We start from the raw sequence: 14,681 nt of genomic DNA on the forward strand, positions 1-14,681 counted from the left end.
TTGATGGTAGGCAACAGGCTTAATTTTGGACTTTATGTACATGATTGTTACATGTTTAAACATTTAATTAACAGATGATTGAGAAAATTGAGTTGCAATCAAAGATTTGACTTGACTCATTCTGCTCTTACTGTAACTCTACAGTCCCTCACCTGTCATGTGGTGTTCCCCAGGGGTCTATCTTGGGTTCACTGTTGCATGCTATCTTTGGGGATTTTTTTTTTCTTTTTTTTGGGAAAAGATAACCTTGATTTCATGCCAAATCTAGTGGAAGTGGCAACTTTATGCATCTCATTGCACCTGATTGAAGTCAAATATCCTTTTATTATTATCAGACTGGCAACTTGTCTGTACTGTAAATGTGTAATTTGGGCATATTTTTTTATTTTCTTTTTAAATACAGGGGTTGTCTAGTTGAGAAACATAAACAAAAAATATGTATTATTTAAGACCTTGACAAACTAATCAATGCTCTTTTTCCATCAGAATACTGTACCTAATATTGCTTCTCTTTACTATGAGGTTCAGAATTGATTTTAAGATTTCATCAAAGAAAATATTTGACTGAATCAAAGATTTACAGGGTCGAGCACCCCACACATTGCTGCCACAGTATTACTATAATGAGAATCACAAACCATTTCATTCTGAAGTTCAGCAACTGTAAGCAAAAATCCCACTTTAATTAATTTAACCTCAGACCTTATACTCATGACCATCTCTTTTCAGAATAAGCTTTCAGTAATAATGCTATCATTAACTGTCTGTGTTAAAAATGGATGAACCTTGACAGAACCACTAGAGCTGACAAAACAGGAAAAAGACCATCCCCAGTGAAAACCTCTCAGGTACAGAACAGGTGTAGCGATATAAAGCAACACATGTGTACCTGTTTATGTAGTACATTAGTGTGCTGCCAGGCCGTTGAACTCCGTCGACATATTTTCCGTGTGTATATTTTTACATGGAGGGAGGAGTTTGGGGAAATCTCTTGACATCTGATCCAGCTGACATATCAGGGCCACGCTCTACTCTCTGCTTTGCTCCCCTCTGTGTGTTCTTGGAAACATGGCTGCTGTGTGTTGCCCTGCCAGGCCCTTGAGACAACTCCCAGTACATTTCTGTCTCAGTGACGCGTGTGTGTGTGTGTGTGTGTGTGTGTGTGTGTGTGTGTGTGTGTGTGTGTGTGTGTGTTTGGATGTGTGTCTGTCTGTGTCTGTTCGCCCTCAGTGCAGCTTTTGGTTCAAATTTGTAACTCATTCAATGCTGAACATGAAACATTTGTGTCTTTTGAGTGATGCTATGAATTCTTCCTCTCTGTTCTGCAAAGTTTGGATGTGTGGCTGTTTTGGGACATAAATATTCTGTGATGGATAATGACAAGAAACTTCATTGCTAGACTTCCAAAATTCAATAGCTGCTGCAGAATTCAATGAGTGCAGCTTACTGGTGGTTTTATGTGACAAATGACACAAATTAGAGAGATTTGTCAGAGGAGAGGCAGAAATCTGACAGCAGTGATTGTTAGTCACTAACTGCCTAGCCTCATACTCTGTCCCCTGGAGACATGGCTAGGCCACACAGGAACCTGTTAGTATCTGTTTACCTTGTTCTGGCTGGCTCACACACAACCTCCACTTATTAGGCAAGTTCAGGAAAAAAATAGTCATGCTCTCACTTGCTCTTTCTCCCCCTTCCCTCCTCGTCTCCTTCTCTGTCTCTGTGTTGTCCAGATGGAGGAAGTAATAGCACGCATGCAGGATGAGAAAAATGGCATCCCCATCCGAACGGTGAAAAGTTTTCTAACCAAGATCCCCAGTGTTTTTTCAGGTAAGGCTTTTATATCTCTGCTCTGTTGCGCTGGTCCCTTCTCTCCTCTTCTCTCCTCCACTTGGCTCCCACCCACTAAATGCCCGAATAGTACTCTCTTCTTGCCAAACAAAACACAGAAAGTATTTAGAGATTTGTCCATTTTGCATTTCACACCAGCATAGCCAGAATGTCAAGGGGATCATATTGGATTTCCGAGCTGTGCAAACTAATAGATAAGAATCCACTCTGGAGTGACACTGTAACAGATTAGTCAAGTTAAACACTACTAAGAGGACGGACGCCATCGTCGCTGTTATTTTTACTGTAAACAAAGATAAAAAAAAATCAACAATGCACTGAGTACTGTAATATATATGAATTAAATTTACAATATTATCAGTCTGACCTCACCAGGAAAACAGCCGTATAGGTCGTCTGTGCAAACAGGTTATTACGAACCATATTTATGTTTATGGTCAGGCTGTGACCTCTAGTGGTCGTAGTAATTATGACGGGAGCGAAGGAGGAAGTCAGGTGACGCAGCATAAAGAGCAAGAAAGTCTGCACATGGAGGAAGGTGTGTTGGATGGACAAACACAGGACTTTCACCCAGGAGACTGCTGTTTGTGTCTGACGTGAAACTGAAAATCAATGCTAGCTTATTTTAACTCATGTGACGTACTTCAGTTACGTAACGCACGGAACAAATGTTAAAACTCAAACCATGATCTTTTCCCTAAACCTAATGAAGTAGCTTTGGTGCTCCTTATCACTAAACCTGTTTCACAGTGTGAACCACCAGGTCCAGTAGGTCCACTGTTGGAACTCTCCAATATATGTCATTTTGAGAGTCATATCAATTGACCTGTTCAGTCATTTTGGTGTGAGGACAGGTTGGTATTACAGCATCAAATTAAAAGCCTTTATCAGTTCATGAAAAACTGATTAATACAGTATCAAATCCTGATAAAATATTAAAGTTTTCTAAACGTCTGATGACAGATTAATAACCCAAACCTTGTAATTCTTTCACTGTAAGTGCTTGTTACTGCAAATTGTGCACAAGCCTGCTCTTTTTACATGATTTTGCCTCAGGGCACCAAAAACCAGCCAGAGCCATCGCTGGTCCCCACTGCTGCTAACTAAGGACCATGTTTGACTTGTCCCAGCCGGTGACAAATCCAGACTCTTTTGACAGGAGCACAGATTCCCAAAAGGTTGGCAGTGAGCACCAACCTATGAACACCCGACACAGATAAATTTAGATAGTGAAATTTAGCTTGATGACGTTAGTGAAACATTGATGCATGCTTCGGGCATATAAAGGGCAGCTAAGGCACAGCTCTTTTTTTTTGTTTGTGTCCTTTTTGGTGCAGATCGCATCTGTGTTTGTCTTTGTTTAAAAACAGTGGGAAGCTACACTGATTCATTATTTTGCATCTGGCCAAGAAAAACAGATCAGATTCATCTCTTTTTGTCAGATATTATACGATCTGTACAGCTAGCACACCCCGGGTACGTCTGAAGGAACATGACAGCATGCAACAGATGGCTTGTATTTGCACTTGACCCTATGGACAGTATATTTCTATACTTAACTATAAAGCCTTACTTAGACTTCATCCACATGTCTGAAAGCTCCATCATAATAAAGAATATCAATTAAAATTCTTTCTATTAAGATAGCATTATTGTGGAGCAAAAGTAGCGTCAGTGTGCAAAGGAGTAATGCTCAGACTTCATGCTAGTATCTCCTCCAAAACACAACTCCCCTGGCAGTCTGTGAGGCTTCAACAAGGACACAGTCCCTCTGTAGCTTCCCCTCTGTGAACACTGCCACTTGTGTTCAGTGGAGCACTTGGCCAAGCTGTAAGCACAACAGTCAGGGATGCAGCCCAGGTTGCTACAGTGTGTTTTTCCTCTGCACCACTCAGACCTTTAATTTTTCATAAAACACATTGATTTCTTCACTTGCCAATTTATTCACTCATTACAGCAACAGCACTTGCTCTCAAATGACTGTATTGCTGACAGAACCAGTGTGTCTGGATCCCATACTGAGAGGTTTTCATAATAACTGTTGAAAATATGGTTATTTTTCCTTTTTTTTTTTTTTACTGTTGAATGGAGCTATATAGAAGCATATTTTTCATCTCAAAAGTTATAAAGTTTGTAATCACACAGGTGCTCAATCTGTTTGAACTTGTACTCGTATTTCTTATACTTCTTGTGTGTCGGTGTGTTGTCGCGGTGTGTTTTTGTGGTATTTTGTGTTAGGTGTCCTTGTGCGTTCCTTCCTTAAAGTGAACAACAGAGCCATAGCTCAGAAACAAGTCTGCTGCTCACTCGGTTTGTTTTCCATTCATGCTCGTACAAGTTCAACACAAAGCAGAAGTCAGTGAACGTTCACATTCTACAGGTTTTTACAGCTTTTGCAACTGTACTGTGTATTCTAACTTTCACATATTTTCCTCCTAATTTTAGCTTTGCCCTCGACTCAAATAGCTCTACAGTTATGATTTTTACAACCTCTCAATGTCAGTAACTTTCATTCATGTTTTCATTTCTCCTTAATATGCTCATGTATTCTTTCTCAGCTCTATCCTGTTAGTATTTGCTGCAGCAATGATCTAATATTTACCACCACCGGGATCATTTATTATTGAAGCTAATGCTTATCACTCCATTTCGTCACATTCTGACACACGCATACCCACCATCACGCATGTACAGCCCAGTCTATGGGCATGATATTAATCAATTCGGAGAGCAGCCTTGTTAGAGGATTACCTTACACATCTCATTTAAGCTCTCTCTTAGAAAGTGGGTCAACTTTGATAGTGTGAAAATGGGGCTGTATTAATGATGTTAATCCATGGAAAATCTCATCTGGCTGTGGGGGCGCCGAAAAGCAAGGGGGTGCAGTGAAAGAGAAACGGAGAGACGAAACACAGACGGACAGAAAGATAGCTTGATGGACAGAGAGACAGCCACAGGGACTGACTTTCTCACTGCATGAATTCCCTCATGTCTCCATTTCACACCTTTTTTTCTGCCTTCTGTGGCTCTCATCTCCTCAACACACCCTCACCTGTCAGCATGACAGGCAGTAATAATAGCTTGGAAAATATATATTTAGCCAAAGTGCCAAAGTCACATGTTGTGGTGGGGTGCGAAAATGCCCAGGGGGCAGAGGATGCTGCTATGTGTGCATGTATGCTGTATTTTCCGAGATGTGAAAATGATTCAGTTTCTCAGATGCAGAAGATGAATTGCAAAATGGAATCCGCCATGAAAAGTTTGATGTCAGTTCTAGAAAAATGGCAGAGGCGACTTATAAGTCATCTCTAGACCTTTACTCAAAATAGATTCTGATGGTTGCATCTTTTGTGTTTAAAGAAATGCTGAACATTTAGTGTCTTGACTTGTTTTCTGCTCAGTTTCTACATTTCCTGCCCTCTCTGAGACCTGAGCTGCTCACATCAGAGTTTTTGTTTGTGACAGTGGGAAATGTTCAGTGTGATGCATTGACTTATTACATCAAACAATAGCAACTGCAATGACTGTGCTGAGACTGAGTCAGACAAATTGTGTTGTTACTGTACACAATGAATGCTTCATTATGCCATTGTACCTTTCTGGTCATTTATATTAATGGACTACAGCTTTGAGAGGGTGTCAGAAAAGAAAATTTGGTAATGGATGGCCTATTACCCACCCACAGGGTGCAAGGCAAGAGGAATTGGTATGCACTGTGATGATGAGGGCAGGTGGGTCGGGCTAAGAGTGTCATTGTTTTCCCTTTCATTCGCATCTATATGCAAAAAGGTGTTTCAACATGCTGTGAATATATTAGATGTGTCAGTGCTTTGTATTTATGTGCTTTCTCTCATTTCAGGTTCTGATATTGTACAGTGGATGATCAAGAATCTGGACATTGAAGATCAAGGTAAAAGAGCTGATTGATATTGATCTTGGAGGTTTTCAATAGGGATTGACGTGGGGCAAAGATACTGTGTGAGGTGTGAGAGACAGGTGCATGCTGACGCTTTAACAGCTACTTAATTATTACAGTTTGGTCGGTGATTTGGTTCCGTTAAAAACACGAGATGGAGCTGCAGCAATGGATGTGACACACTTAAGGCGCTCACTCAGCTAGCACGTAGTCGCCACAATTCACGTCAAAAGTCGTACTCCTCCTCTGAGTCACATCTCAGTCAAATCATGACACACAGACGTGATACACATCTATTTGTATTAAGTGTTACTTTCATTTTCTGAAGAGAACTTTATCGTGAATGTCCATCACAAAGAAGTGTCCATAAATTATAGAAAATAGGCGCTCCCTATTTCTTTAGAATTTGCCTCAGAACCATCAGGTTTTTAAGCTTCCTTCAGTATCAGAGTAATCCAGTGACAGCTGTCTGTACGCCCATGGATGCATTTCAAACACACACTGCTGATAGCTAATTTGGCATACTTTTAATGGTATTGCCTTGCCAAAATGTACACAAATATAGTCTGAAAATTGTAGCTGACTTCATGGCACCATTGTATTTCCTGTTAACATCCCTCCACCGTCCTTCAGTGTCACACCCTGGAAACCCCAAACAGTAATACGAGTCTCCTCTTTATTAATGTTGACTGAAAGAAGTTTGCTGGTGGTTCTCAGGGTAAGATGAGAGGAGAAGTGCTCATCACCATTGAATAATAGACAACTTTATGAACGAAGATGTTTTTATTATTCTGCACGGACAAACAGGAACACCTATGTGCCTCTGTGGAACCTATGTGTACCGTTAGCTCACTGTGTTTAAAAGTCTGCAGCTTTCTTTGATCTGTCTTTTCATGTCCTTGAGCTAAAGCAGAAACTGCAATTCTTGTCGTTATTCTTCCTCTTTTCTTTCTCATTATTCTTATTTTATTCCAGTAGATAAAGCAGAACTAGGCTGTCTTGAGGGAGTTGCCAGATCATTAGTTGAGCCCCTCAACGCGCATAGAATGACTCAAAAGTGGGCTGGTTCAACCGTGATAAATATGAAAAGTTCAAACCGGTTCCTTGCTTGCATTAAAGATAGTGATGAAGAAGTATAGCTAACAATGCGAAGAGCGGCCCTTTCTGAGGTTTAGGTGTATGTGCGTCCTGTAGGTGTGTGTTTACTTGGGTGTTGGAGTGTTTATATGTGTGGGTGTGCATTCCTGTGTTTGTCTGCTCTAGTGTTCGCCTCAGTATTGTGAAGCCAGCTGTGATACTTAGCTGACTCATCAACTCACAGTCCCTTTGTGTGTTGTTTCATTTGCATGCAAGGATCTGTGTGTCCTTTTCTGCGTTTGTCAGTCAAGCATGTTTATATCATTAAGGCTTTTTTTATGCCGTGTGTGAGGGGGTTGTGTTGACTTTGCGCGGAGCATATGTGTGTGATTTTTGAGTGCATTTGGAGACAGATCACGGTAAAACACATGAAATACTTGATAGCAGATGAACTCTTGTTTTCTTTCTTTTTTTTGTCCTTTTGTTTAAAAGTTAAAGTTTCAGATCTTAAAATTTGAGCCAAAGATTCATCTTGTCCTCATGCGTCGGACAGCAGCACTGTCATCAGTGATGCGTCTGTATCATGGCATCTCTATGATGGCAAAAAATAAAGAAACACAAACAATCAACCACAAAAATACAGGTAGTTGACCACTTCTGCTTATTGTGCTAAACTGGACCTAAAATTCCTATTTTCGCTGCTCTGTTTCTGAAGTCTGGCAATTCCATGTCATTCCCTCAAGCAGATTTACATTGATAGTGTCACATTTTGTATCGCATGCAGTATTGAAAGTGCTCTACCATAACAGAGCTCTTGATCGAAATTGTCAAAAGCTGTAACTGAAAAAATGTGTCCACAGACAGATGTTCCTTATCCTTTAAGACTAAATTATTACTTTTTTTTATGTGTGTGCATTTTTTTTTTGCAAACAGACACAAAACATGCTGTCAATCGCCCTGCGGTGGTGAACAGAGTGTGACTTCAGAACAACTCCTGACGGGGCTGACAAACACAGCAAAGTGAAATGCAATTAATTTGGCTCACGGCACGATAGCAGCATGTTTATTATGTAAAGGCAGATGAGCTTATATCAAAGTTGACTGGGGATTTAGAGCTTTTTTTTTGCTAAATGAATGCCACAGATAATATACTGACACAATCCAGATGAACTCATTATCATCCTATTTGCAGTGTTTGTAGTCCTCAATTCAATTTTCATTCAATACTGCATTTGATTAGCTGATGCAAATTCCTGCTTCCAAAGTTTTTCTCAAAAGTTTTAGATGTTCTAGCAGAAAGTTTTGCATGTTTAACTCTTGGCCATAATACTGTCACAACAATTTAGACCATTACAGATCATCTAAAGCCTATTGGTTTGTCTGGCATGGGAACTGTTGGAACTGCTAACCACATTTAAGGTGGCCTGGACTTGATTCATTAGCATGCACTAATGTGCAGTCCAGGCCAGACAGCTAACAAATGGACTGGAAACACTGAGAAGCTAAATGTGAATGTGGAGGTGCGGACGCTGCATACAATCCTTGAATTATTCATTTGAACAGTTCAGTCATACATCAGGAATCTCAAAACTGACCAAGCATCTGCCTTCTGAAAAAGTATATAAGGTTTTTAACACTTTGAACCACCACCAGCTTTACTTACTCTTTCCAGTGGTGTGAGAATTCCTGATCCAACGTCCATAAGTCGACTTAGAAGTCATTTTCAGTTTCAAAAGTAATCCATTTGATTGATGTTGGTAGATCTGCGGTGACAGAACAAAAAGAAACAGCCAGCAGCTCGACTCTTCATGATGCAGGTTCACCAAAATGTTAACATAAGGCTTAAACTGAGGCTTAAGACTAAACTGGGATCTGTGGAGCCCACTGGTAACTGACTGAGTCCATGCCAGCTTTTTCACTTCCTGTTTACATCACCCAAAGCATGATGGGAACCCTGGTGGGAAAGTCTCCAAATATATTCATCCCCTATGAGAAAGAAAAACAGCAGAAGGGACTAAACACATGAATATAAACCTTTTTTACTTTGTAAATGTTCTGTTTGGCGTCCCTATAGTAGTGAAGACATGTAGCAATAAGCCTGTAAATGAAGGGAGAGGAACTGAACACAAACAGCCTGAGGTGCAGACAGGTTAATGGACTACAGATCACTCCGCTCACAGTCGCTTACAGTATGAATTAGTTTTGCTGTATTATCATTTTGATTAGACGGCTGTAACAACCCAATCAGCTTCAGCATGAGTCTGCAACTCTTCTGACCTCTGACCTGCCTGAAATAAATCCCTGCAGGGGTATTAATAACATCCTGTTACTGATGAAATAAATTCTATGACACCGTAAGGCTCTTCACGTCTGTCTATTAAATATAAAACAATTATTCAAAATAAAATACTAACAATAATAACAATAATGTAGATAAAATACTAATAATTCATCTTTAATGTTGTTTATAGTAGATTTCATCACCAAATTGAAAAGCTAATCTTCTTTTTCACAAATAAAACATAAAAACAACAACATCAGTTTGGACTTTTGCTGCAAAATGTTTGCAGCTTTTAAGTATCCAGACCATTATTAGCCACGTTAGCACATTAGAAGTTAGCTGGGTAAACGAATGAAATGCTTATGAGTGTGTTCTGTGTGTGTGTGAACATCTGTGCATGCATCCGTGTGTGTGTCTGTATGAGGAAAAAGCGAATAACTGAGCTGAACAGCGCTGAGATAAGAAGATGACACTTTCTTTTTTAGTCTAAAGCCTTCCCACAACACCAGGTAAAATTCCTGAGGTTGATATAATCTCTCACTCTGAGGAGAGTGTTTTCTTTGACTGACATGTTGTTGGCAACGAGTCAGAGGCATTGCATCTGTTTTGTTTTTGTGTGTGTGTGTGTGTGTGTGTGTGTGCGCGCTCTGTACCTGTGTGAGAGAGAGCAGAAATGACAGATGAATGAAATCATTATAGCAAAAAATGACAGTCTTTCTATTTTAATTTTGTAAACGTCATCACGGTTTTGAAGCAGTGTATTCTGATGCTGAACACGTGATCGAATTAGCCTGTATGTATGTATTTATGTTGAGGAAACTAAGTTATGTTCATTAAAGAAAGTTAATTTGACTCATTTAATCCAGTGAATCACTTATTAAATTAAATGTAATTTTTGAGGATTTTTTTTTCTTTCTTTTTTTCATTTTCCGGGTGATGAAAAAAATAGAGGCTTCAAATGTACGACACTTGGTAAAATCAAATTCACCACACGACAGAGCATCAGCAAAAACTGTCATCCAGTCAGACTATCAGTCAAGCTGTCTGCGAATGTTATTAAGGGTGTGAAATGCATATGAAAGAGCCCTAATCTGATCACTGGAACACCAGGGAACGGTAAAATGATCTCTGAGGGAGGACACGTGGCTCATCAGAACAGCATGGAGTGGGTGCATGCTGTTCTGTATAATGGTCCTGGTTTTCTCCTCCAACCTTCTTTAAACCTCCTCCTCATCAGACTGGAGAGTCACTCTTGTAGTGGAGCACTTTATATGATCTTTTCCAGTCTCCTGAGATCACCCCTCTGCACACTGCTACCCCGGCATACAGATGGATAAAATCTTGTAGCTTCCTTGAAAAGAAAGATTCATGAAATAGTGTCAGTATTCTTTCACCAGTTTCACTGATTGCTCAGTTACACGGGTTATTTGTATGAATCCATTATCTTCTCCTCTTAGTCCTCCTCCTCTACTTAAAGGATCAAAGTAAAAGTACAAATTTTGCAGAAAAATGGCCCCCGTGACTGATAATACTGGTGTTAGCTTGTTAATGCATTGATGCAAACAGTAAAGAACAGAAGGCCGCAGGATAAATCTGAGGGGTTCTGACATGAATAGAAAGCAATAAAAATCAGAGGCCTGATCCACATTTTTTTTGTTTTTATGTGAAATGTTGGATAACATTACCTCCTAAACATGGCTAGGAACTCCAAGCAGACGCTGTTTTGGAAGTGGCCACAAGCCAAAACGATGTATTAAGATGATTGAGTTTTTTGTTTTTTTTTTCCATGTAAAATCTGGAAAGGAGCAAGAAACAAAAACACAATTTCGTGCGAAATGCAAAGGAGAGTATAAAAAGTACTTCCCACAGCTGATCTTCCCCAAATAGCACATACTGTAGAGTGCAGACCACAATAATGAAAATATAACTATGGTACAGCATCTCTTCCCTTATCTTTAGCTGAAGCTCAGCTGGAAGAATACTTCCACACACCAACTGGCAGGACTCCAATCTGCTGGGTTTTTGGCACAGAGCTGGTAATATGATGAAATCAAAGGGTGTTTTCCCCTTGGACTCTGAGGCTGGCCTTTCTTGACAGCTTGACTAATTCCAGTCCAAGGTTTAGTCAGCTACAAAGCTTATAGAAAAGCCTGCGATATGTTAAATGGAAGCCAGAAGCTCCCTTGCTACCAGGAGTTGATCTTTCTACTCTTTCTAGAAAATCAACAACAAAACCACCCTGGTTAATCTTTCTTTTAGTCTGATTTTCTATTTACAATTTATTCTTTTGTGCCCATTGTATTATTTCTATACACTTAGAGAAATTAAATCTTTGCATTGGATACTTAATGAACTCTCAGCTGCTCAGTTTTATCACATTTTCTGTATCTGCCTTTTAACTTGTGCTGATTTCCTACATCTGAAATAAGCAAAACAAGAGAGGAAGCAGGCAATGCAGAAACTGTTGTATCAGATATTGTACGTGGGGATGGCATTCAACATCCATCCTTACAACGACATCAGAGCAGCCCTCAGCTTCACTTCAACAAAAGGAGAGAGAGTGTGAAAACCATCAGACACTCAGCGCTGTGTTTGAAGAATGGGTGACAGCGAGCTCTAACTGCACTGTCCTGGATGTCATTTTTTCAGACTTTGCTGACTTTACTTTCATCTGACATTCATCCTGTCTGAGATAACGATCCAGAAAATGACATTTTTGAATGGATAATAAGTGAAAAAGTATACGGATGAGTGGATTTTGGCTTGTAAATGTCTGTCCTGAATTCCTCTGTATTTCATGGATGGATGATATACACAAGCACAGTCCGTCCCTGCAGCTCCCCGACAAAAATGTCTCTTTCTCCTTCTAACTTAATAACAAACCAAAATGTAACACACAGTAAATTATACATATGCACGTGGGACAATGCTGCTGTAAGAAATAATACAGTAGGAAAGGAGGAAGGGCTGTGTTTGTAAGTAAACAGCTTTAAATAACTTATGAGTCATAATTTATTAATAAATGGAGCCGAGGCGCACATATGTGCACACACACATGCATAAAGACAAGCATCCTGACCTCTCAAAGCTGTGACAGTCACCTCAGAGCTAAAGGAAAAACCAATCTATATTTATCTCATACACACACACACACACACACACACACACACACACACACACCCAGTGCATGTGGATGTGTGTGTGTATCAGAGAGTGAGGGAGCAGATTTGTGCATATTTTATGCATGCATTCAGTAATCTCCTGTTATGCCTTCTCTGCTTATTTAGACCACGTCAAGCACTGCAAAATGTGTGTCTGTTAGTTTATTGGTGTTGTAGGATCACAGTTTACTGCTAGCCTCCACTGGGCTTTACACAAAAAGACCTAATAAATAATCAAATTGCATGGCAGCTGGGGTATGAAACAGCATATAAATGAACTGTTTCCTATACTGTTCACAATGACAGAAAGGTGTCACCATTAAGAGACAATTATCAAAACGTTCTAGTCAACATGAATAGCAGACGTCGACACCATGAAGGGGTTACAGGTTGAGAGCAGCAGGGAATAACTGGCGGCAGACGAGACACACGCTTGATGATGATTACATGTTTTCATTATCTGATGGTTTTAAATCAGGGACAGTCAACCATGTGCTGTGGAGCACCAGAGGGAAGCAGGTTTTCCCTCCAACCAAGCACAACACCAGGTGATTTGACTGATGAGTTCCGCCTCTCCGGCTGAAGGTGGGCTAATCAGCGAGACCTCCTGCTGGGCTGTTTGGTTGGAATGGAGACCTGCCGATTCCTCTGTCAGAGCAGACTCTATTAAAGCAGCAGCTCCTTATTCAGGCTGTGTGGTGTTCATTCTGGCCATTTTGTCAAGGATCAATTTATACCAGGGGATGAAAAGTGAATAAAGTTAATTAGCTGGTGGGACAAAAAAAACCTCAGCATGCTAGCTCAGGGTGTGTGATGAGGAACTATTGATTGCAGGGTAATCAGAGAATCTTCTTTTAATCAAAGGTGAGATAAAGTGAGATTCCAAAGCAGATTTATCTTTTAATACTTCAGTATAAAGTGAATAAAGAGACTTTATAGAGAGGATGAATTAGAATTTCAATTAGGGAAGGGCCTTATCACTTTCATCCTTAAAGTCTGACATTTTTCAAGATTTGCTCATTCATTTTCCGGCCAGAGTTAGATGATAGCATTGATACTGCTCTCATATCTGCTAAATACAAGGCTACAGCCAGCAGGCGATTAGCTTAGCTTAGCAGAAGATAACGAAATCCACCCACCAGCACCTGTAAAGCTTAACAATGATATTATATTTTGTTTGGTTAATCCATAGAAAAACTGACGTGTAAAAATGAGAAGTTGCCATTTTACAGGCATTATTGAAACTACTTTTAAAGAAATATAATGTGTTATGAGTTGCTCATAAGTGGATTTCGACATGGTAGCTCTTTTCCCATTTCACGTCTTTGTGCTAAAATAAGCTAAACCAAACTAAAATAAGCTGGCTGCTGTCTGTAGCCTTACACTGAGGCTAATTGTTTTCCCCTGCTCTCTTTGTGCTAAGCTAAGCTAAGCCAAGATAACTGGCTGCTGGCTGTAGCCTTATAATGAGGCTAACTGTTTTCCCCTGTTCTCTTTATGCTAAGCCAAGATAAGCTAACTGACTGCTAGCTTTAGCCTTATATTCAGGCTAATTGTTTTCCCCTGTTCTCTTTGTGCTAAGCTAAGCTAACCGGGATGTAGTCTAACATATAAATGACAGACATTTATATGTTAGACTACAAACGTTCTCAGCTGCTCATTCTTATTAAGCTATCTGTATCTAATCCACCTGATAGCAAATATACATATTTTTCAAAGAATAGATGTATGTGTATGTATGCTTTTAGTTTTTTGGGGGGTTTTTTTATTTTTTTTTTTAAAGATAGGCTATAAGAGCATATTAGCTCATAATTTAGTGGTTGTAAAGATATTAGTACTCTTTGTTCTTTCTAGAGGACAAAGCTACATACACATATATTAAACTACTGATTAAAGATCTATATTTTTTCAGTTCCCACCACATCTCACTCTTTTTTAATAATCCTTTAACACATTTCTGAGAGCACAGAATAGCCATGTACTGCACGACAGTTGACAGTGTTGTTGAATTGAACTTGTGAAACGTTCTCAGCTGCTCTCTATATGGGAACAAAACCTTCCTGCCCACAGCCATTTCATTTCACACACTCTCGAAAGATGCTGATGCATGTGTGAATGTTTTATATGCATGAAAGCAAAGGTGTATGTGCTGGTGTGCAATATAACTGGGAAAGAGCTGACAGAAAGAGCAGTACAGCACATTGTAAATTGACTTTTTGTCTGTTTTCTCCCAGTGGAGGCTCTTCACCTAGGAACTCTGATGGCTGCACATGGTTATTTCTTCCCCATCTCAGACCACGTCCTCACTCTCAAAGATGATGGCACTTTCTATAGGTTTCAGGTAAGAAGAGTAGGGATGCTCTGATTCTAATTTGTCTCATGATATCTCTATTAG

General features: G+C 39.8%; 1 protein-coding gene across 3 annotated transcripts in view; it reads left to right on the forward strand.

Annotated features, from left to right (window-relative positions):
- The window catches only part of rgs7a (regulator of G protein signaling 7a), a 50,947-nt gene that overhangs the window by 25,523 nt on the left and 10,743 nt on the right, over positions 1-14,681 (forward strand). For 2 of the 3 annotated variants that reach the window (XM_076742827.1, XM_076742828.1), the window contains exons 3-5: positions 1,734-1,830; positions 5,711-5,761; positions 14,521-14,627. In XM_076742827.1, coding sequence (XP_076598942.1) covers positions 1,734-1,830; positions 5,711-5,761; positions 14,521-14,627 — 255 coding nt within the window. Of the gene's footprint in view, positions 1-1,733; positions 1,831-5,704; positions 5,762-14,520; positions 14,628-14,681 lie in introns of those variants that run through there. The other variant, XM_076742829.1, reaches the window with a different exon arrangement.

The sequence above is a fragment of the Chaetodon auriga genome, chromosome 11 (genome assembly GCF_051107435.1).
Source record: "Chaetodon auriga isolate fChaAug3 chromosome 11, fChaAug3.hap1, whole genome shotgun sequence".
Classification (NCBI taxonomy): Eukaryota; Metazoa; Chordata; class Actinopteri; order Chaetodontiformes; family Chaetodontidae; genus Chaetodon; species Chaetodon auriga.